Here is a 24927-nt window from a genome sequence, read left to right as displayed (position 1 = left end):
GCATTTGTTTTCTTCCTGAGCCTGCAACTGCCTAATGCCTGGAAGAGGCTGACAATCAGCATGTGCTGTACATGGACTCAAATGCCTTAGCTACAATACAAGTACTGCACAGAAAGAAAACCAAAATGTATTAGGATAGCAACTCACTGCTTAGAACACTTACTTAAGACAACTTCTGGCTTCTTTCATTTGGTCTGGGTTTATATTTGGTGCATATTTCCAGAGAGCAAAGTGCAGAGCTCATCGGTCGCTGTACCACTTAGCTGCAGAATAAGTCTCTCTTATATTTTTTCCCCCTCTATATTTCCATAAGTGAGCTTAAAAAAGGCTCCCACGTGATTTAGAAGATAGATAGGACACTAAGCTTCTGATAGTCTAGAAGACTGGGCACTGTCCTGGAAGAAGGAAGGGTGACTATTTTCAACCTGAGGAAGATGTGATTTCTTCCATTTCCTGAGCGAGTACTTTAAGCTCTCGTGTAAGGAGGAAGGACAAGTAGGATGAATGGGCGGACCACACTTACACAATTCCCTTCTTTATCTCTAACCAAGCATTTAAAGAGAAGAAAGCATCTTGCTTTCAAAGTACACTTTTAAATAATGGAGGACACATGGTTGGTGCTGGATAACTCCCTGCACAGGTCTGAGAGGTAACTGTATGCTTGCTTCAACTTGCCTTTGTTCTTGAAGTCCTCCCAGACTTGCTGGCTCAGCCTGCTCTACATACTGCTTTGAAATGCATTCTGTGTTTGCCAGTGTGCTTTCCAGAGGTAGACATCTCTCAGGGATCTATCTGGCATTGCAACAACTGTTTTTGAATACTTAAGTTGATCCGCTTTCCTGATTCCCACAAACATCACCTGTAACTTCATGTCTGCAGCAGCACCAGTGTCCAGGCACTGGGTAGAAGAAAGAAGAGTTCACGAAGCATACCTTCAGAGGCTGATTTTAGCTATTAAGCTAATCTTATTCATAGGCCATGGAGCAAATACAGAGTGCAAGTAAGAGACAGTTTACCTTGAAACCCAAGTTCCCTTTTGTTATGACTCTTGCACAAGGAGACACTCCTCCTGACTAGAGATCTGTGGTCCACCCTTGTTAAACCCCGTGAGTCTGGTCTGCTGTGCTTTGCTGTCACAGGGAGAGCACTGCAGGGACAAGGGAAAGGTGGCACAGGGTAACTTTACTTCTGGGAACTGCAGTTTGTGCAGGTCAGTGCATTGACTTCAAGGAAGAAAGGACTCGGTGAACTGGGGATTAAAAAAAAAAATCACAGCATGTCTTACACAAAAAGTATGCATTATTCACATCCTCAGGAATAATTTATAAGTAACAGAATGTAGTGTGTTATTTCGTTACCTATTGCTTTAAATGTGGATGGATTCTTAAAACTGAAACGCAACATATTTTTAAAATAAATCTCAATTAGGAGGAAAACTGGATCACCTGGACTGCTCCGAAGCAGGTAAAGTAAAACACTTTTTATTTCAAGAAATATTGCTTCTAGACTTTCCCGAAGCCAGAATTGTACTATAAAAGTATCACAGAAATATTATACAAGATTTAAAAACACAGTCTGTATCCTAGTAACTTAAAATCTATGTACAAATAGCATCATTCATGACCATAAATACGTTTTCTATCAATCTGCCTGTGACACATACATCAGACAAAGATCTAGTAATTTTAACATATTTACAGAGTCCATCAAAAAGACTGTTTCTTAAAATTATTAAAATCCTACTAAAAGAATCTCCTTTTTAAAAAGTTTCAACTTAAAATACAATGTGATGAACTGAAGTTTAATCTGGGGTGCTTGCAACAGCCAAAAAAGACTCACTACACTAAATAACATGTAACAGATAGGAAATACGCCCATGAATTTGACACTATGGAATTACATCTGTTTGAGGTAATTCTCTTTTGTTGTTGTTGTGCTAATTATTTAGAAACTCATGAAGAAGCAAGGGAAGATACTAAGTTCTGAGTAATACAGATTTTCAGTCATTTTTGTATTATACTTTATAAAATTTAATGTTTGGTAAAGTTGAAGAAAAATTTAGAATACAACAACAAAAATTATCTAAACTACTATTTTCTTTTCTCATGTGCCTTTTTTTATCTAAAGTAATGTAAATCTAACATGATTTTATCATTCCCTTTAATACCTGTTGAAAAGAAAAAGAATTTAAGCCTCAAAAATTATAATAATGCTTTCAAGATATTGTTCCGGATAATAAAAATCAAATGTGGTGACGAAATCATATATGTATCGATGTAAACCTTTTTACCAGTATCAGAAGAAAAAAGTCAAAAAACCTCACAGATTTTTAATACTGACAATATCAACATATAGGGAAACAATCCAATTTAAACAAATCCTTCTACAGTTAAACAATCATTAGCCATACCTTTCTGAGAGTAAATTTAATTAAAGTAACAAAAACATGCAATACTTTTGCTAAAATAATATTCAAAGCATCTTTTTCTTCAATCCATGATGTTTACCTTCTTCTTGTCAACCTATTTATTGGTTTCCCAATGACATGAAAGAATGAGCAAACTAACACATAAGGTATTAGATTCATAAATGGTATGGCATACAGATTTTAAAAGTGCATTTTACTTAAAAGCATGACATTAGGAATTTCCAGTGGTTAAAATAACTTAGGAAAAAGACATTATGCAGAGAGATTGCATGGACTGAAACACTCATTCATGGTGGGATCATTTGGAAATAAAGTAGCTTGAACATCCTCTTCATAGAAGTAACTTTTAGCTTTTGGAGAATGCGCTATTGCCTTTGAACATTAACACTGTTTCTTTTAATAAATACTGGAAATCTTGCTTCCCAGTGGGGAGAATTACTGTGACTGTGTTGAATAAAAATAAATGCACGCAGACAAATACTGAAGTGGGCTCAATTTAGCTGCAAAATGTATCTACAATAAACCTGGAATGTCAGTTGTCATGATTACCTTTATTAGTTTGCTAGTAAGAAAAGGGAGAACTTATTTAATGGTTTACAACTTGATCTAATCCAAGGAGAGTGGAGCTGAGGCACTGCCTTCTACATTTAGGGTTTGTGAAGTTTCCCCTGCAAGACTCTGTTCTGTTTTTTTTAAGGAAGTTCTCATTTTCTGGGTACCGACAGATGAATCCCTAATGGATGCATTTACAGCCTGATGAATGAGGGGTTCATCGGACCTTATGGGGAGATATATTTGATCTTCAAATATCTCCTCCACAGCATCACTGTCCTGATGAGCGTCTTTTTGAGGAATGCCGATGGGTTGTAGAATGAAGCTATGCCGGGACTCCAACTCTATTAAACCATTTCCACTGAAATCCATGTCAAAACGGTCTGATTGTTTATCCTCCATCCATTTTTCAGCTTGATGATTACTTCTCCAGTGTGCGTCATTCAAACGACTTTTCTCAGGAATATCATTGTTTAATTCAAGTTTCCTCTCCTGACTTATATCCACCGTGCTCAAAGTGAAGGCTGCAAAGTCTGTTGGCACAATAAGCTGCAACTCTTCTGCAGGCAGGCCGCTCGATTCTTCAGCAGAAGTCATTTCCACCGAGGTAGATGGAGTGGATGATTCATCCCCATCCTCATTGGTTCGAGCAGTGTTAGCCCTGTCTGTTTTATTTTGCTGGTAGTAACTGTTCAGCAGTGCAAACATTCTATCTACATCCTTCAAGTAATTAGTCCAGTCAGCAAGACTAAGTCTATAGTTGTATCTGTGTCCATACACACTTTCATTCACACTGTACAAGTCTTCCAGTCCTTGCCAGTAGATGTCGCCAGTGAAACTGGGCAGGTTAGCCTTCCCATCCATCCCATAATTGTCCTCTGTTGAAAGAAGGAATAAAGCCTAATGGTGAACACCAGCTTAAAAGTGCAAGGGAAACTTCCACATGTTTTTCTACTCCAATTTTCTCAAAAGTACCACTATTCATACTGTAACTAGCTCAAAATATAGGATGCTCCATGTCTTCTGCCATCAGATTAATGGTTCTGGCCTCAGGTGTGTTTGCAGCTCCTGCTAAACGCACAGCAAGAGACTCCCTGTTTTCTGCTGCATCTTTGGACTGAGTAAAAAAGAACAAAACCTGGTCTAATGGACCTTTGCGATGATGTTCAGAGACAAGTGCTCTGATATTTCAAGGCAGGAAAGTTGCTTCAATACGTGAATAGTCCATTCACCTTTCCTAAATACTCCACCAAAACGTGCAATAACTGAATTAGGGTTACGTATGAAAAATGGAACTAATTCTGAAAGCCACTAGTAACGTGAACTTCAACAATACCCACAGGAATCTGGTTTCTGGGTAGCTTGAAACATATGTCTACAAAACAACCAGCCACATTTTATTTAATAAATGATAGCTGGAGGCAGGCTTTTATTTACTTTGTAAACATTCATTTAATTTACATTGAGCAATTAGGAGAAATAAAAGCTGTAAAAATGTGGTGTGAATTAATTTTTAGCACTGCACAACTCTGTAAAATAGTGTTAAAATATACAGGTTTTGTTTGCTTGGTTGGCTGCGTTTTTTTTTTTAAAAAGCTTTCAAAGAAAACATCTAACAGCTTTATCAAATAATAAGTCTGACTGAAGGGCACAGATATAAGCCTATAAGTATCTGCATTTGATAGTGATCACAGCCAGAAAAAGCAGAGACATGAAGGAAATTCTTTTCCAAAAGATTTTTGAAGTCACTAGAGTGACTACAGTGGCTCAGCTTATCAGCTGTAGTGTGAAGCCCATTTTATCTTGACAAGTAACACTGAATACCACTATTTCATTTAAATCACTGTGCAGACTGTGTTCAGTCCGAAGATTTTATCAACAAAGTGGCCTACAAGGAAAAACTAATCAGGTAATGCAAAAGCCTGTCAGGGGAAGTGGCCAGCTTGTCCTTACAAAAGATGTTGTAGGCAGTACTAATTAATCAGTCCACTGAAATGACTTGCATTCTTTCTGGAAATTGTATAGGCAGCTAGGTTGATAGCAATTACCTTGGAAGCTGAAGTGCCTATAGTCAAACAGACTGAACTGAGCACAAGCATTTATCTATATTGAGTTCTTCATTTCTACAGGGGCGTCTCTATTAATTTGTTTGTATTCTAACTTGCTCTTTCTCATTATTCAAGTAAAACAGAAGATATAATGTTTCCTATTACAGCTTATATTCTTTGCTTCCTTATTGGCTTGGGATTTCACGGTAGAAAGAATTTCTCAATTATTAGTCCATCATATGGAAAGTCAGAAAAATACCATTACGATCAGAAAAAAACTTAAGATTTTCTCCCACCAAAGGGAGATCACTGTTCTTACTTGGAAACACCCGAATCTCTGCTCTTAGCTGATATTTTTTCACTTAATACAACAGCTGTAAATACTTTAAAACATAAAATTTAAATATCTTAATTTTTTAAAACACTTGGCAATCTTCCTGTTACAGGAAGCAATGCATGCTTTTTGGATTCAGTAGGACAGCTACGACAGAGCATCTTCCTTCTTTCTTTTCCTGAGGTAGACAAGAGAAACAAAATCATGGCATGGCCACATGAGAGCCATCTTTTAAGTTGACTTATAGATAATTTGTTTCCTGAAATAAAAAATAATTAAATTGTGCAGAGCTTTCAAGAAAGAAGTTTTACTATTCCAGCACTTAGAGGCATAAAGGGCCCTAGAAAACATCATGGGAAGGGATGCATTTTTCAGGAACTGAGTCACCAAACCCTGTAAGATATTAACCACACTGCAAATGCGACAGTGTTTAAATTCTGCTCTGTTATTATTTGTACTTATGGTTTCATAGTTTTTTTCTTTGCCAGATCAGATCCTGCATAGGAATACAAACTGCTGTAGCAACAGTCAGTGGCCAAAATGGTTTAGCATGTGACGGCAGAAACTGAAAGAGGAATGCTGCCATTTGACCAGAAACAGGTTTGGGGATGGACCAGGGCAGTGGGGGGCAAAGCAGGAGTTAGAAAGATGCCTTTGGGCCCAGAAGAACCTTTTCTGCCTGTCCCAGGCAGTGGGACAGAGGGTTGAGCTGAGCAAGCTGGAGTGGCAGGGTGGGCAACGGGGAAGTCTGGGGAGCAGCAAAGATCAGGGTTTCTCAGCAGCCTCAGCAGAGGGGCAATGGGGCTGTGATACAGAGAAATAAGATCATCAAGGAGTTAGTTGAATTCCTACAAAATAGCTCAAAGACTGAGTCAGAGCTACATGGTCCTTCATGTTGGATCTGTTTTTTACTCTAATTCTGGCATTGTTTCTGCACTCTCAGGGGTCTTCACAGCTGGGAAGGCACTGGAAATTGTTTCCGTGATCTTCATGTCAACCAGAAGAACTTGTTTAAACACATGGGACAGAGGTAACTTGTATTCATACATGTTAAACAAATAGGAAAACAAAATCTTAAGATCCTAGGCCTGACTGTAAGTTGGTTGGGTCAGCAAGTTGCCTCACAGCTTAATTCCACAGCTTAGCAGTAATCATGAAAAGTTTCCCACTGAAACTGAAGTATACAGGGGGGAAGGAGAGAGGAAAAAAAAGGTTTTCCCCTGTAAGAAATCTCATTAAAAATAGATATGAAACAGGAAAGTGAAGATGAGTGCCTGTGAGTAACAGCATGGCAATGGCTTCCTCGATTAGTATTTTGGAATTCCTTAGTTAGCCCCAAAAAAGAGAAGTTGTTGCTATCTGTTCACAGCAAAACTTCCTCAGATTCTTTAAAAATCAAGCAGTAGCTAAGCTTCACTCTCCAGTTATCATACTCTGGAGTCCCATGATGCCATCCATGTCTGTGTTGTCTCAAAACTAGTAGGAGATTTGGATATATCTCCACTGAGACTAAAGAGAAGCAGGTACAATCATTTCCTTGGTGGTTTTGAAAAACCTCGGACTAGCAGGAGAGGAGGGAGGAGTGTGCAATTCCCACATCCTGTTGCCAGCCATGTCTGGAGAGACATCTGTCCATTAAAGGGCATGGATGACATCAGCTCTTCCCTGCTGAAGCCGTCTGCCTATGTGTTAAACCAAAAGCACTATACTGCCTGTTTCCATACAGGCCTCTTGTCCCAGCAGTGTACTTGCAATACAGTTATTGCTGTACTAATGCAGAGCATTTTGAATGGGAACAGGTCTGAGTGGAGAAACCGCATGATCTGAAGGAAGCCTGAGGGTAGTTCAATGACTTAGCAGCACAGGGCTTTTTCTTTCTTATTCCACTGGTTTCTCTGCAGGCATCAAGAAGAGATCATTTTGATGATTCCTGATAAATTGTGTTTGTCCATTTAATTTTCTTTTGTTTGTTTTAGAAAAGAAAACCAATTTCTACAAAGATGGTGCTTGAACCAAAATGCTGAACCTAGGAACCTGTATATATTGAGAAACTGGGTGTATATTGCAACAGCACAGAGCAGTATCACTTCTGTTACACCTGCTAATTATCCCAGTAGCACAGTATTTATTGACTTGGTATCAGAAGTTAAAATGTTTCCACTGCTAAGCATTGTAACAACATATAATTTAAGGATTAATCCCGTGTGTTCTACTGTTTAATGAAATTCTACAATTCAAAAACACCATTTCTATTAGATCCGTAGTTAAAATGAGGAATGCTTACAAAGACATCTTCTAATGAAAGACTTAAAATCATAATTACAGGGATTATTTTCTATCATTGTAGTAACCAGTCCCCACCACGCTGAAACAAGCAATGCAAACAACTGGGATGTATCCAAACAAAACCATCATTTTCCTAGATCCTAAAACTACTTAAGTGAGAAAATACAAAATTGGCTGCAAGGAAAAATTAGCTGCTTAAATTGGAGATCTATAAAACACTGTTATACGTTATCTTAACTGTTCACTGGCTGCTGAGAGTTAATGACAAAGTTCTATTCAGTAGACCCTGTGAAAAAAAAGGTTTATGCAGACTTGTATACTCCCTGGAGTCAGTTTACTTCTCAGGCAAACAGTGTATATCAGGAGCTACTCCACCAAAATGAATAGAGATGAAAATGTATAAACTTGATATACTGTGAAAAGGTATCAAGTCTAAATATGGCACCACAAACTGTTTTTCACCATGAGCACAGGTGAAATTTTGCTCAATTGAGCTCACATTGCTCAATGAACAGCAAGCACAATCCTGTTAAAACCTGAGGTTTTTGAGTCTCCTCAGGCTTTTGCCTTATGATTGACTGGTTCCTCCACCAGGAGAAACTGGGCTCTGCATAATAAACATGTAGGTACGATATAGCTCCAAAGAGATAAATATACTTGCAAACAGCAGTCTTCCATATATTCCTCAGGTTCAAGCATTAGGCATAAAAAACCCCTCAAGTGGTACCCTTCCTCAGTTCAAATACTATAACCTTTAAAAGAAATTTTGTTTCATGCTTGTGTGATCTGGTCACACCCCCAAGTAACACCCTCAAGTAACACCCCCAGCCAAAAGGTACCTCTTCTTTCTGCTGCACTTATATTGTACGGTCTCCTGCTGGTTTCTAAGCATATGCTGCTCATATTGAGCATTGCTTTTGTTTAAAACAGCATCCTAAAGCCAGTTGGAATATTTTACTTCATTTCATTGGTCTCATTGGGCTTTTTGGATACATATACCTCAGAAAGCTTTTTAAGCACGTTTGGTTTATGTTTAAAAAGCAGCTGTACAGACTTCCTAAATAAAAGTAGAAAAAAATCCCAACCCAATAGCAGGAAAGCAACCCAAAAGAGGTGATACTTTTTGTGTAATTTTCCCCAGGTAAACATCTAAGAAATACAGGCATGAAGTTTGGGCTGTATGAAGTCTTGCTATGACAATGAGCTACGTTAAATGCAGAATGGTATGGCTAAAAAATAAATGGCCAGGTTCAGTGTAAAGTAGTTAGAAAATGCATGCATCAAAAGCTATGCTGTGCGCAACATGGCAGGGTACAGACATTAGTTGAAATGAACTGGAGTCATGCAATTATTTGGAAAGAAGCTGCTGAGGAGAATAAAAAAGTGTGGATACCTGTGTGGATCATAGCTTCCTCCATCTTTATTTCCTGATATAGGAAAATACAAGAGTAACTTTTGTTAGTGTTTAGAACTTGTAAAACCATTCACAATGTAGTTTTCCATGCACAGCATCTAATTCCTAAAAAGAAATGTACTGTGTTAAATAAAGACAGAGCTGTAGTCCAACAAAGATTTCCTGGAAGTTTTTTATAAAAGAACTGAAAAAACACAGTTTTTCAAAAATAATAAATCCCCCCAAAAATTAGTTATTGTAAAAAAGAGAAACATTTGTAGCTGAAGAAAGAGATACAAAGATGCAACACCACAAATGATGTAGAAGGGAAGAGTCCTGTAAAAAAAAAAAAATCGCAATATTCAATTACGCAAATTCAAGTGCAGTGAATTCCAGAGTCATGAAGTATAACACCAGCTATTTTCATACTCAGAGTCTCTTGTAAAGAAATACTGCTTTCCTCAAAAATGGAGGAGACTACTGCTGTTGAGAAGTTTGCAATGTTAAGTCTCAATAGTGGCGCAGAGCTTCCTGAAGCTGTTCATATAGGCAGACAGAAATTGGGATAAACACAGGATTTGTACCTCACCTGCTACTGGGAGGCAAAACCTAACCAAATAAACCCTGCAAGAGAGAAAAGTTATGATTGTGAAGACCTGCATATGCTTGTTATCAATAAGCTAAAATAACATGATCAACTTTCTGCAGATGTTTCTGTCAAATGTTGTAGAGTAACCTGTGCCAACTTGCAAAGGAGCTTCCTAGTTATGCAGCTGTGCAGGATGTTGTATGTGGATCACCCCGAACTATTCAAAGCAACACTCAGGAGAGTGACACTTCATGGATTTCGTTGGTATTTAAGCAGACAAAAATAAATATCTGAATAAAATAGAAATAAACACTTTTTTTTTTCTTGTACCTGTTTCAGGTCCCTTTGGCCTTGGATTGCACTGCTTATAACCTTGACAACTTCGCAGTTCCATTAGCTGTATGTGTAGTTGATTCAAAATGCCTCTTTCCACTGTGTGTACTGTATTTGTCAGCTGAGAGATAGAGAAATGGAAATAAAAGATACTTGTTAACAGAAAAAAAAACCACCAACCCATAGAGGAGTCTGGTGAAGCAATATTTTGTAACAGGGAAAGGGGTTTACCTGATATGGATCAGTGTTCATATCAAAATACTCCAAGAAGCCAGTTGCAAACTCACAAAATAGAAAGTTGTGGGTGTCATTAACTGTTCGCAGACACCAGTAAGTGTTGTTATTCGAGCTTGTGCAAGCACAGAAAGAGCCCACTATAAGTTAAAGAAAAATATTATGAATTTTCAGTGAAAAATGCTCTGATTACATGAAGCAGAAACATGTTACATAGCAGAGGATAACCTATACCACATCCGCACGTGGACATGAGACTTACAGTTCCAGAATGGTGCTGTTTGCCAGTGGTTGTTGTCATGGGTAAAACACGTCAGTCCAGGGAGGCTACACTCATCTCCTTTCTTCTGGCGCCTTTTCCCCTTCCTTTCCTTCTTCCTTCTCCGGTTCTCTTTGAACAGCTGCAGTTTGCCATCCACTTCCTGCGCTGCTTCTCTGTTTATAGAGAAAGTTGGGCATGCTGACAGAGAACAGTCTCTCTTTGGCTAACAACAGCACTAGCAGTTTTTAAATCTTTCCGGCTTTTTTAAAGATGGACTGATGAGAATATGCCCTTCTTCTAGCTCAGCTTCCACCCCAGCTGTTATGATAAGGCATTCTTTTCAGTAAGCATGAGAAATAATGCATAAATATTATCCATAAACTTTCACAAGTCTGTCCAAAACTAATGAGGGCTTATTGTGAGTGCTTGCTATATGTAACCTTTTATTTCCCCCCCTCTCTTCTCTTCCCCTATCCACAAAAAAAAACCAACCCAACACTCTCCAAGATGTATTTCTCTGGTCACCAAAAAGCCAGCTGAGAGGATGAGAGGTTAATAACAAGCTTACTTGAAGGGATGAAGATGGCTCTTGAGTTTCTCTTGGGCCTTTACTCCTTTCTCTTTGTTGTAATAACTATAGGGAAAATTATTAGGAATTATCAAGTCATGAAGCCATTTTCAACATAAAACCAAACCAGAAACATTCTGTCTATAACATTTTCTTTAGGAAATACACAGAATGATTTTCACTTCATTTAAAGAATGTGTGAGTGATTGTATTCTAAATTATAGCAAAACTACAGCTGGATTCAAATATGTCAGTAGAATGCAACCATATTTAATCTGAAAATGTTAACATTTCTTTTAATTCACAGTAACTTCTACTCTTCAAGGGATCTAACTAAAATTACTACCTAAAGTGGTTATAAATATCGATAAAGCTTATGTTCTTTCTTTTCCATGTCAAAAAACTTAGAAAATGTGTAAGCCTTAACAATTAGCATAGCTTCCAGTGTTGAAAGCCGTCTCTCTTACCTCTGTTTACTACAATCACATTCGTCTGGTTTTCTTCTTTTTAGGTGTCCTCTGACTTCCCTCAAATTCTTAATTTTGTCTTGGAGAGCTTCAATCTGAAGAGAATATTTCTGAGTCAGACTTATTCTTTGGACAGGTAGCAGTGCAAAGACTTCACTCAGATTTTAAAATACCTCTTACCTCCTTATCAATGTAAGCCTTGTGGTCCTTCCAGGCTCTGGCGGATTGGTACAGCTCCCTCTCACAGTGAATAGTGTCATTTGGAAGAATAAAACATCTGCAGCCATGAGTTTAACAAATAGGAAAAAGAAGGTCAGTGCTTTCCCAGTTGCCTACCCATTTCTTTTTTCTTCCAACATTCCTAACCAATTCTTTGTGATATTATGTTAAGAAATAAATAAACTCTTATCCTGTTGACTTAACAATATTAATAATTGCTTCTATCTGTTTTCTCTGCAAATTAATAATTAAAAAAAATCCTCAACCATGACAGATGCTCTGTGCCTGCTAAGCAAAAATGCAATGGCAATGCCATCTTGGAGATTCTTAATCCAATTAGAAATTAAATTGAAACTGACATAAAAACCTGTTCAGAAGTTAAAGCCTCTTGTTAACCAAATGTGGCATTGCTTATTTAATCACCAGCTTCTGAGAAATATACTTCTCCTGCCACATGAATGTGACACATCTTCCAGCTACTCAAAATAGTCAGAAAAAAAGTACAGTCAGTGGACTGAAGATCAATATAATCAATAAAGATTAATAAAAATCAAAGTTAGAGCAAAGAGTTCAAACAAATGGCTTAAAAAACACCAACAGAACACTCAAGTTAAAAAGTGTTCAGAAACATTCATAGAATTCAGAAACAACAGCTCTACCAAGAGAAAAGCACACACATGCAAGACCAAGGAGATGGACTGAGATGGCAAATCAAACAGACTGCAGGCTGGGGTTCCAAACTTATCATGCTGACAAACAGAAATTCCTTAATTGTAGAAATATTCCAATTTTATAGACACAACCTTTCTTGGGTCCTGCTTCATCAGAACCCTTCCTGCAATTTTTGAGAAGACCGAAAAGGAAGATGTAGGTGCTTATCTCTCTGCATATTTTCCCATTATGTGTTTTTCTTCACTCAAAGAATTCTGAAAGCGATACTGTATTCAGTAAAAGTCAAAAGTTTATGGAGAAATAGTAACTTCCCCAGAAAACTAAAATCATCGTGGGTCTTTTCAGGGATAAACAGGTCTATTGTATGTTAGTGGCTGCAAACAACTAAGCATTAAGAAAAATGATGTAACTGATCTAAGCTTCCCTCATCTAGAGTGGGATTTCAGTCATGTCAAATTTAGGACTCTCTGCTAAGCTGGTAGCCTAGGCTTCTTTATAAAGAACAGCAGGAGTGTCAGCCTCACAGAGTGATTAATCCATCATACGATGCATATTTCGATATGGAGGATGAATCTCCCTCTGGAGATGCCTACTCCTCCTCAGAAATTAAACCCAAACGAAATGCCTCCCTTTAAAATACACATGCTATAGTTAAACGATTCCACCTACTAACAAATACAACCCAGGTTTATCTAAAATCTACAATGATGTTTTTAAGTTCCTAAACATTGTAACTATAAAATCATTAAAAATTGAGAGAAAACAAATAGATTTTCTTTTTTTTTTCATTTTAAGAAAAATAAAAACACAGAAAAGCAACCATACTTGTGCGTCACTCTGACAGAGCTGGGTTGACCTATGGCATCAGCACCATCAGCGATCATTGAGTCACCAGCAGCACCATCAGTTTCCTCTGCTTCTCCCTCATTTTCAGCATTGTGACGCTTGGTGATACTTTTGGTCTTTAACACCTGCAGTTCTTCTTCTTCCAGATTTATGTCATAGATTTCGCCTTCAAATTCCACAGACAAGGATCGGGTTTGGCGAGTGTGAACAAATCGGGGTTTGTATTCTGAAGCAGAAGAAAGAAACATTCCCATATGTTGCATATATATATATCTACATGACCTATGCCATGAACACAAAACATATTCCAAACAGCATGAATGTTTTGCAGTAAAAGCAGTGGCAGTGAGGTGGGTTTGTGTCTTTACAGAAACTTATTTAATGATTTTTCAACACATCAGAGCCCACGCTTTCATGAGTAGCACGAAATTTTGATTGCTTCAAGGTTTGCGTTTCAAGCTAGTTTGACCTTATGCTGCAGTAAGCATCTGTATCTCCAAATACAATCAGTATCTCAGAAATCAGATGTCTAGAAAGAGACTCAGAAAATCAGAGGCCACATGATTAGAAACCACTTTAGAAAATGAAACCATTCAGTACTGTGAAACAAACTCACCACCTGTAAATTGGCATATGACATGTTTGACTTTTGCTTTAGAATAAAAATGAGTTTTTTAAAGGATAACACTTTTTTCTTTTTAAATATAGGCACTAGAAGGTCAAGAATCCATCATATATCAATGTATATATATATACACACATATACTTTGAAAGGCACATCATCCATATTTATGTGCACAAGTCACAGACCACCAAAAACTTGCTGCACTATAGAGCTACAGTGGGATTTATTAGGTCACTTTTACCCATTGAAAGCTCTGAGCTTAGTAGGGTTACAGCTCTTTTAGTTACTATGCATGTAACTCTCAGGGTTTTTGATGTTATATACAATAATACCTGTGTCTGGGCTCAGTCTGGAAGACCTTACACGTTTTACTTCTTTTGCTAAATGTACTTGTTGCAAATCAAGCTGATAAACTCCACAGTTGATATCACACCAAATCATGCTCTGTCTATCAAACACACTCGCTCAGAGCCCTAGAAATACATAAATGCTTGTAAAAATCAGTTGTAGGGCATTTCCATTGTTACATCTATGCTGACTACACCTTTGTCACCTAAGAGTAAGTATTCATGCAGCAGAATAAAATGGAAACTGTAAGAAAGTATTGCCTTTGGCCAGTAGTGCCAGTTTCAGTGCAGTTTTTATGTTAGTGTCTCTGAGAGACTCACACGGAGCCTTTCCTGCAGGAATCTTTTAGAAGTGCAAATAGCGACCCTCACCCAACTCTTCATTCAAACCACCCTGTCCTAAACTGTTTCAGTGGTTGCCTGCTGTTAGGTGAAAGAAAGGCTTCCCAGTCAAGACATTCATCTTCCTAAAGAGAAAGCCCCTCATTTCAAAGCATCATTCTCATCTAACATCTTTAATAAAATAATGTAGAAAGATTCATAGGACCAGATGGGACAATTTGGGGCATTTCAACAGCCTCTGATGATAGTACTTATGAAACAAGAGAAAGAATAGAAAATATAAGCAACTTACATAAGTATAATCTAAAAACTGCGGCCTGAACTCATCATTCCCTTAACAATGTCTCATCATCATGAGTCTTTCCCTTCTCTATTCAGAGGAGTGCTAAGGTAGATTTGGAGAAGGAGGAGGGAAGAGGTGTAAGAATGCTGTAAAGGAGAAAAGTATGACAAATGGACTTTTTTTGATGCCTCCTTCAGTTATTTTCTATCCTTTCTCTACCTTCTCCCCTCAAGTAGCTTTCCCTGGTTGCAATTCTCATTCACCCCTTGCTGGTGCCCTGGGAACACCTCTTTCCAAGACCTCTTTTCAAGGTACACGACAAGTACTTTGAAAATATCACTTGGGGTAACATTCCACAGGGTGACAATCACCCTGTCAGTCTGTGACATGCAAACTTTTCAGCAGAGGTCTGCCTGTACGCACTGTGAGGTTCCTTAGATCATACTGAACAAATGGAAAAAATTATATCAAGGCAGCATTTAGTCTGAACAATGAGACAACTCAAGGCAGACAATATTGTGGTTGAATGTACAAAGAATACCAGGGATTCCTGTTCACATCCAGAGGAGGGGAAGCTTTAAATCAGGAAATATTTGGAATTATATTGACATTATTTTCTTATTTCACAGACATCTGTGAAGCATCTTTTAAATTTTGTGTTTCTCATACCACTTCAGTCCCTTCCTGTTTTAAAGACCAGCTTTTATTTCATTCCCCAATCTAGTATTCTACATAGAAAGCAGGAGAATACAGCCTGCTTTCGAACAAAGTCTGAAATCCGGGTCTGATTGCATTGCTGTAGATGCAGAACTTCATCACTGGGCAGACAGAAGAAAATACTTGTTCCATTTAAAATAATGGCTTTTAAAAATAGGCTTATTTTGTAGAAATAGCAGAAACAAATCCTGCTTGTAAATTCTATTCAGCTCATGCTCCACTAGAGGGCACTGCTACCTCACTCGTGTCCCCGCCGGAGAGTTGCGGCTGAGCAGTATTTCAGTGCGAAAGCAGCCGCAGCATTGCGGGGTCTCATGTAAAAGATGTCTTTGAAGTATCACCGAGCAGCTTGTGAGTTCTGTGTTAGCGATGTAAGAAACCCCTTGCACTGGACATCTTGACATGTAACGGTACCGATTCATCTGCAGGTGCCACCGGGTTGTCATCACCACCATCGCTGCTATCACCACAGCCATCACTACCACCACCACCACCACTACTGGCAGCATTAGCACCACCACCAGCGCCACTGCCACCACCATCACTACCACCACCACCACCGCCATTACTGCCATCACCACCTCCATCATCATTACTACTACCACCACTGCAACCATCGCCACCACCAGCCTAAACACTATTCCTCGCTGTGATCCAAAGGACAAATATTCTTATTATTGCTACTACCATTATTATTGTTATTACCGAGGCAATTACGTAAAACCTGCTAATTACAGATGTATTCATTAGACACAAAGGTGAAAGCAAGGGTGTACCAATAAGCCATTTCCCCCTGCTCTTTGCCTCAAAGTCCAAGAGATCAGATTAACACTTACTTTGTGCATTAGGGTTTCTCAAGAACTGTCTTTGATTTTTTCTTTGGGTCCTGCTGTTCCGGTAATCAGTGTCTCCACAGTTGCAGTCTTTGTCTTTACTGCTGTATCCCCGGGAGTGAATGCTGCGGGTCCTTTTCCTGATGGCAAGTATGTCGCTAGATACCTTACACTTGTGAATTCGAAGTTTGCCGGAAGCATCCTCTGTGCACTGCCACTTCTGTGACAGAAAGAAACAAAGATGATTTCCCAGTAGCCTTCCAAACCCCTGCTACTTTCGGGTGGATTATAAAACAAGACAGGCAAATTTCTTTAAAAATTAAGCAGTCCCTTAAATAACAAACTGAGAAGAGAAGCTAAATTTTAAGGACTAAATTCACTCACATTCTTCTCAACATCTCTCTCATGCTGGGCAAACATAAGCTTGAATGAAATCACTGCAAATCTGCATAAGAAAATACAACTGAGCCAAAAAAGATATATAAATCAAGAGTATCTAGACTAAACACATCCCTGAAAGGAGCAAGTAAAAAGTCTTAATTTACTGAGCCAGGGAGTACAGCTGTCAGGGCTGTTTTCACCAACTCTTTTATTTCTTTGAAAAAACAAATTTTTTCTTTGTTCTGTGACTTGGAATTTCTAACACGGTTGAGGAGAAAATTAGAAATCTCCACAGATGAAGAAAAACTGGTTTAATTGTAGAGTTCCTTGAAAAAAGAAGAACAAATTGTGGGTGTGATTTATAGAAAAATACATAAACCACTAATAGCATGTAATTTATTACCTTTCCAGTGGCCAGAATTAGGACCTGCACCCTAAGACATGCCCCTGCAAACCATGACACTCACACTTGCAAACATTGCTGGCTCTTTATATTTCACATGAGAAGGGAAAAGCCTGAGAGCACGATACCCTCAGCCAGCCTCCCTATGCCCAGCAGGTGCAAGTGAGGTGAAAACCTTGGGGATGGTGAACAAATAAATTAGCTTGAATAAAATCCTTTGGATACCAAAGTCTTGAGATTTGTATCAGACTTGGGAGGAAAAATTGTAGTCTGGAAGGAGTACCTGTAAAAGGCATTGGACACATGCTGCATATCAGAGCAACTGTGGAAGAATGAGATGAAACAGAGCTTTTTCAGCTTGTCTGCACAGTATCTGTCTGACTTGATTATCAACACCACTGAATCAGATGGAAGATTCCAGGTGGATTTTTCCAGCGGATCCCACTGTCTTCACATTTCAAATTAAAAAGCAACTGGGACTTTCATTTTCTTTCCGTACTGAACTGCCTTAAAGAAGCTCAATATATTTTTTTTAAAAACATGGCTAGGTGCTGACAGACCAGAGCTCCTTTGCCTGTGCCCAGAGCTTGCCATATACAGCGCTCGTAACACCCTACACAAGCTAAGCAGCCTGTGAAATTTTTAAGTCAATTGTAGCCTGGATAATGAAACAGAGAACTAGAAATAGCTATGCTTATTTATAATTTTAGTACAACGATAGATGACTATTACCCAGTGAGTTTTGTTCACTTTTGTTCACATCTTTAGCACAAATGACCAGAGTCTGCATACAAAGCACATAAATTTGGCTAGATAGCATGCAGAAAAAAACTCAGTAATGTTACTGATAACTGGAAATTTCTAGTTGCAGTTTCAGCTCTTTCCCTATAATGTGTCATTTTTTGGTTCCCATGACTGAATAGCATAGCTTTCTCGTGCCTCATTAATAATAGGCAGACAGCTAGACGCTGGCCCTAATGGAGTCCCCAACTTAATCTTTGAAATGGATGCTAATATCGGCGCATACACATTTCAGTAAGCCTCTTCCGTTAACTAAGGGCTGTTCTGGACTGTTTCTGGGGTGCTGTCTAGCTGCCTGAGGAAGGAAGAAAAAAAATAAGCTGCAGGTATATTTGCTGACCTGATAACCGAAGTAGTGAGCTGATGTGGTCCTGAACAGCAGTACTGTGAGAGCACTTTCTGTCCTAACATGTGGGCTGAGTTAAAAGACAGATCCAGTGCTGCCTGTGGATTGGCATGATTGATTCCAGAACAGTAAATCATGTGTAAAAGGCCATAGACTGGCACAAGTCAATGGCTGCCTGAGAAATCACACTCGTGCCTGGACTTTCAGTGTAAACGTATACCTACAAGTGACAGGGTGACTTTCTACAAGTAAAGGTGCCTGAGAGCTATAACACTTTGCAGGATTTTATTCTGCAACAGCATGTGCACTCTTCCTACCATAGCAAGAGAAGATTGTCACAGGGTACGAACTGACTGCGCCACTATATTTCCTGTGTTTATTAGGTACATGTTACATTTATAAACATATGGCACTAATTTTTAATGAGTCTCAAAAGCACCATTTTAAAGTAAAATAAGTATTCTCTTTGTCTAACATTAATTATAGCAAGAGGTTCCAGGAGTGGCTTCAGTAGCCATTTAGATCATTTTCAACAGTATTATGACTAACATTGAAACAAGACTCTCTGTGTTTAGTACAAGCCAATAATAGTTCTCTATTTAAAACAGGGATTAAATGCAATTCAGTGATTCAGTTACTCTTTTTTCTTTTTTTTTTTTTTTTTAATTTTACTTTAAAAGATGTCATTATAAAGATGCTTCAGAGTTCTAAGATGGAATTTTTAGACAAACTTTCCTGAATCTTTGCCCATGCCAGTGTAATCGGGCATTGAGCATGCATTATGCAGTAAGTCATAATGGTCTTTCTGCTCATCCTTAAATCTATAAAATGCATTAATGCACATAAAGAAGGTTCTGGCTGATGCAGTGCCCCTTCCCCTCCTCTGTTTTCTACCTTCCTTCCTGCTATGAGTACCAAAATATTGTTTAATGTCCAGGACTATTTGGGTTGATTTTTGGGTCCCCATTTCTCCATAAATTAAAAAAAAAAAACAACACTGGCACATACACAACTAAATATGTCTTCATTAAATTTTAATTTGTATATGCTTTCTTATTTTCCTTCTGACGGTGATGTTTCACAAAATACCTATACTCTAACAATTCACTGTTGCCATATGAATATGGGATAGCTCTTGCTTCTGGCTGCATGTTGACTGCACTGATTTATTCTCTCCTCAGTAAGAGAAAAGGGAACTAACTCAAGTTAAAAAAACAAACAGTGGAGAAAAAGCAGGACCCTGCCATTTGGCTGCAAAAAGCTGCTATATTGTTTCAGTCATGTTGTGAAACTTGACCTGTGTCAGCCTTTTCCCTGTCATTGACTCATCACGTCCTTCTTTCATTTTATTTCATCACCTACCCTCCAGCAACTATTTCCCTCTCACCTCAGTTCCCCACCTTCATTTTTCCTTCTGCCTCAATTTAACTTCAGAGGGCAAGGAAAACATAGAAGAAAATACCCCTCTTCCCCCCTGCCCCCTGGCAGAAAACTGCAGAGGCACTAACTCAGGAGACGTTAGTGTGTAAAAGGACTAAGCGTCTCTGAGGAGTGGACAAAGACTTCGGGTTTGAAAAAAAGAGCCTAAGGGGCAATCTCATTGCTCTCTACAGCATCCTAAGGAGGGGAAGTGGAGAGGGAGGTGCAGATCTCTTCTCCCTGGGAGCCAGTGATAGGACAAGGGAATGGTTCAAAGCTGCGCTAAGGGAGGTTTAGACTGGACATTAGGAAGCATTTCTTTATTAAGACAGTGGTCAAACGCTGGAACAGGCTTCCCACAGAGGTTGTCAATGCCACATACCCCAAGCCTATCAGTGTTTAAAAGTCATTTGGACAGTGCCCTTAATAACAGACTTTAACTGCTGGTCAGCCCCGAAGTGGTCAGGCAGTTGGACTAGATGACTGTTGTATGTCCCTTCCAGCTGAACTATTATTTCTGCTCCTCTCTCCTCTCCTCTCCTCTCCTCTCCTCTCCTCTCCTCTCCTCTCCTCTCCTCTCCTCTCCTCTCCTCTCCTCTCCTCTCCTCTCCTTCTCCTTTCATCTCCTCTCCTCCTCCTTTCCTCTCCTCTCCTGTCATTTAGAAGCTCAGGATGCTTTAATCTGTCAAGCCTGAAGCAAACACATACATACACACACCTGCCCCTCCATGGGGAGGTAAGCATCAGACTGCAGCAGGACTGCAGCAGGAGCTTTTCCTTGGATGATGTCATCCTCATGATGCATTTTCTTCTGTGGATAGAAATTTGCCCTTATAAAGTCATTTCAAAGGCAAAGGGGAGCTCGTTAAGATGGTATTGTTTGTACTTGGTTGCTTTGCATTTTGTTGCTACTGGCATGCTTCCAGTTGCAACTTACTGCTACATGAGCAAGACAACAGCAAATGACTTCATAACTACCTTGGGTCTCAGTTTTCTTGTATTAATCAGTTCGTGCACAGCCTTAAAATTTAGAAAGTCTATTTCATTACTGAATATAATTAAGACATAAAATATGCATTTGGCATGAATCATTGTGATGTGCTGCACTGTAAATACCTACTTAAGCAGGATTTTAAATCAACTTTGTTTAGTTAATAGGTTGTGAAAGCTTCGAGAGAGTTGCTGCTCCCTTATACAGGGGGGAAGTTAATTAGATAGTTCATGAAAGGTGTCTTAACAGTAGGCAAGCTAAGGGTTTCTATGAAATGTAATTACTGGGTATTTGCAGTAGACACTTCAGTGTTAAACATCTTGTCAGATTTTATCACGAAGCTATGAAACCCTGAAAAACATGCAACCGGAAATATAACACAGCCACAATATTTTTACAGGTGCTTTTTCATTTTTGTAATGTATGACTGACTTTGAGTATTATTGCTCAGCCCAGGGAATGTTAAGATATGAAAAGGAAGACTTCATGAATTTAAACATGTCCTCAAGATCTCATTTCCCTTTTTTCCTGTTTTGAAAGGTATGATCTAAATTGCAAAACAGTTTAGATGAAAATACCATTGTGGGTTGTGTATGTTTGTACCATTTTCCTCTATTAGCAGTAACCAGATCTGGGGGAGTGTCAGGGGACCTGATGAGATAATACTGGTTTAGGGAGTCTGGTTTAGGGCTGTGCTACTGCAATAAGAACAGTCCTGTTTTTGCTTTCTCTGTGCCATTCAAAGAGGCCATGTCACACAGCACATTTAAAAGTGCCCTATAATTATTTGGCTATGGTAAATAGCACAGTTTATTTCTGCTGACCTGAATACTGAGAAATGTTTACGGGCTAAGGCCATGTCCTCTATGCACTCCCACAGAGCAGTCATGAACCCTGATCCTGACTGAGGCTCCTAAATGCTCCTGGAAATATTAATTTGTGTTGTTACGACTCAGCAGTATTTGAACACTGCATGAGAGTGCAGCTGTTTAGCAGGGCTGGTGTGCCAGGTTAGCTCAGTGGATTTGGAATTGCTGCACTTTTGTGGAACAAAAATCTCGTCCTTCATTTTAGAACTGTGTTGACGCTGCCCATAAGGGCAGATCCCAATTTTTGCACCACTCCCTCATAACTGGACCATGTTCTATTGAATCATGCACAGCTCCAGAGTCTACTGACATGGATATATTCAAAGATGGCTATTTATATACAGCCTTATCCCCTGAGAAAGTGTTCCCGAAAAGTGCAATGGTTGGTGGCTCAACAGATAGATAAGGAAGAAATTTTTCCTGTAAGAACTGATGTAATGTAAGGGGAAAAGTATCACAGTCTTTAAAATACATTCAGTTAAATGCACAGTTAAATTACAGAACTAGAGGGAAAAAAGAATGAAGAAATTAATCACTGTATAACAGAAATAACCATGAAAATTGCCGATTTTGAGCTACAGTGTTTAAGAAACAGAAGAAAGAGAAAATAGCCTAGGAAGACTACACAGTTTTTTCATTCTTGATGCATAGACAAGATTTATTTTAAGTGTCACAGTTATAGCAGTTCTATAGCTATAAAAAATGCATAGGCTGCATTGTCAGCTCTAAAAGTGTAGGCACTTAAGTCAAGGCATCAAATATTTCACTTCCATAGCATTCTCCACCAAATCTGCTAGCTTGTCTGAAGTTACAACTCAACATCAACAGACTTTAGTTATCATCCAATAAATGTCCATTCTCAGGTGCAAACAAATAGGAGCCAATGCAAAGGATAAATTTAGCCTTTCAGTTATGAATAGCAATACCAATAATAATCCATTACTATTTGGTTATATATATTTAATTTGCAGAGGACTTACTTTATATCATATTTCACTGGATACTTTAAAATAGAAACCATGCAAGAAGAGAAAGGAGTACTACAGATAGTGCTAAAAATTATTCTTGTGTAACCTATGTTTTCTGTCTAAACATTTTTGGTACATAGAATTGTTTTTAAAGGTACCATTCTACCATTTCTCTTAGAGAACATTGATAAGATAATGGTAAAAATGTGAACACAGTTGTGCATCCAATGAAACCAGTGAACTTCCCAGACTGGAATATTTCTGGATTTTATCCAGAATGGAGCTGATACTTCAGATTAAGAATTGCTTAAATTTGAAGAATTGACAAATCTGGAAAGAGCTGCCTTCGTTTAATAGGAAATTTAAATATTTAGGCTGAAATATGAAATATTTAGGCTGAAATATGAAATGCCGTGTTCTGAAGTATTATTTTTAGAGATAAAGGACTGTATCTTCATATTTGGTTTTAAGTAATAAACAGAGTGGTATTTTAACAAGGGATATCATAATTCTGGCAATTCCTATGAATTCTTGAGCAACTAAGTTGCAGGCATGTTTCTGTCAACTATGAGGGATGACTCTGCAGCGCCTAAAGTGAGCAATAGCTGCAAGAGTTCTGTTAGTGAAAGCACTGAAATATGTGCTTAGTTTTAAGCACGACTGGTCCCAAACACATATGCTTCCAGTCAAGCCTCTGTATAGATGGTCTGCTAAATGATGTCTAAGAATAGGTGGTATCAGTGGGCAGATGGCAAAGAAGAGCCAGCTTTGAATCAATGTTCTGGTAAAACTGGTTGATCACCAGTGCCTTTTGAATCCTGCAAGCATCAGGGGGTTGTTCTGAAACTGGGAGGATCTATGAGCGATGTTTATATGCCATATCATAATTTTAGTTAGGTTTTAGTGGGTGCTTGGGGTCTGAATGTCACTGGCTGGCCAGCCATCTCACACTTCTGGCCAGCTATTACCAGCTTATGTGTTTTTATTCATACTCCACAGCTGGTCATAAAGCTGACCTTTACAAATGTATGGTCTGTGATATTTATTTTATGAGAACATAGATACTTGAGCCAAACCAGACTACACCTAGTAAGCCCCATTTTAATTTCCTTTATGATATTATCTGTAAGCTGATTGATGGCAAGTGTTGTTTCAGCATTACAAATAGACATGCTTTCAACTGAATGCTGATATGATAATGCGATAAATATAAATATGAACAATAAATTTACATCCTCACACTAGATTTTTAAATGATGAAGGATATGTGAGAAAAAAAGAGGTATGTACAGATGACATAACCTGCTCTTTGGATCACAACCAGAAAAATCTTGCACATTTACCACAGAGCTGATGCGTGGATTCAGCAACATATCTCCAGTGGCTACCTGTAAAGCCTTAAATCACTGTGAAATACATTGAGACTTAATTCACTAAAATCTCACTGTACCATTTTCAGGCGTATTCTCTAAATGGAACATTATTTCTTTAGGGAGGTTTGGGGATACACTTCCTCAGGAGGAAACACAATATTCTGCACCTCTACAGCTGAGATGCATAAAAAAAGAGCACGAGGAAGGTTAGCAGCTTTGGCATTATACCTGTCCCGTTCAGTTTGTGTTCATGGGTATGCATGTTATACAAACACAGGCAGCATGACACATTTTTCCATTCTGCCCACTGTCAGTGCTCGTTGGAGCTGGCAGCAGACCACAGATCTTTACAAGTTTCAGACCTTTGCTGTTCAGAAACTGGCAGGTAGTGCTGAGCAGATGGCAGGAGATGTATGCCCGTAAAATAAACAGACCTGCGTCTGGGTTTGGTTTCTGAGTCATCCAGGCAAAGAGCTGAAATGTTAAACACAAAGCTTTACAGTCCTCATTTTGGGTGGGTTGGTTTTTTTTTTCCTGTTGGGAAAATTTTAGAATAAAGTTGTGGGCTGTGTAGTTTTTGTAAGAGGATAAAAACGCATGTTTGGCTACGGATTGAACAGTACACTGGAGACACCCAGCCTATCGGTCACAAGAGCTCAAAGGTAACTGCTATCTGGGAAACAGAGTTAAGTCCCAGAAGTCAAAGTTATGCCTCGGGAAAATCTTTTATGACTCAGACTGGCGGGGAGAAAAAGAATAGATACTTAGGAATTAACTCATTAATTACATGTTTAGGTAAGCAAAGAGAGAAATAAGAAGTATAAATGAAAACACAGTTAACATGTTTTTGTTTTATATTTGCTAAGTATCCAGAAAAATTTCATGGGTGAGAAGATGGAGTGAGTTCAACAAAAATAATTTCCAGAAGATTTAAGAGCAGCTTGCCTCTGAACCTCCTGAACTAACACGTATTCTCGTCTTAGGTTATTTCAGTGGAA

At 38.6% G+C, this 24927-nt stretch overlaps 1 protein-coding gene across 4 annotated transcripts in view; it reads right to left on the bottom strand.

Annotated features, from left to right (window-relative positions):
• Window positions 1-1465: 1465 nt before the first annotated feature.
• The window catches only part of SULF1 (sulfatase 1), a 122840-nt gene continuing 99378 nt past the window's right edge, over window positions 1466-24927 (bottom strand). For 3 of the 4 annotated variants that reach the window (XM_057426175.1, XM_057426174.1, XM_057426176.1), the window contains 9 exons: window positions 16382-16598; window positions 13211-13457; window positions 11675-11771; window positions 11495-11589; window positions 11028-11093; window positions 10460-10632; window positions 10195-10337; window positions 9961-10084; window positions 1466-3858 (listed from right to left, as the gene is read on the bottom strand). In XM_057426175.1, coding sequence (XP_057282158.1) covers window positions 3035-3858; window positions 9961-10084; window positions 10195-10337; window positions 10460-10632; window positions 11028-11093; window positions 11495-11589; window positions 11675-11771; window positions 13211-13457; window positions 16382-16598 — 1986 coding nt within the window. In that variant the 3' untranslated portion in view covers window positions 1466-3034. Of the gene's footprint in view, window positions 3859-9041; window positions 9076-9960; window positions 10085-10194; window positions 10338-10459; window positions 10633-11027; window positions 11094-11494; window positions 11590-11674; window positions 11772-13210; window positions 13458-16381; window positions 16599-24927 lie in introns of all 4 variants that reach the window. The other variant, XM_057426177.1, reaches the window with a different exon arrangement.

This window comes from Pezoporus wallicus, unplaced genomic scaffold (genome assembly GCF_028554395.1).
Source record: "Pezoporus wallicus isolate ANWC-B61680 ecotype Strahan unplaced genomic scaffold, APGP_CSIRO_Pwel_v1 contig_4131, whole genome shotgun sequence".
Taxonomy (NCBI): Eukaryota; Metazoa; Chordata; class Aves; order Psittaciformes; family Psittacidae; genus Pezoporus; species Pezoporus wallicus.
Note: the sequence above shows the minus strand (reverse complement) of the source record. Positions and strands in the feature narration are given on the sequence as shown.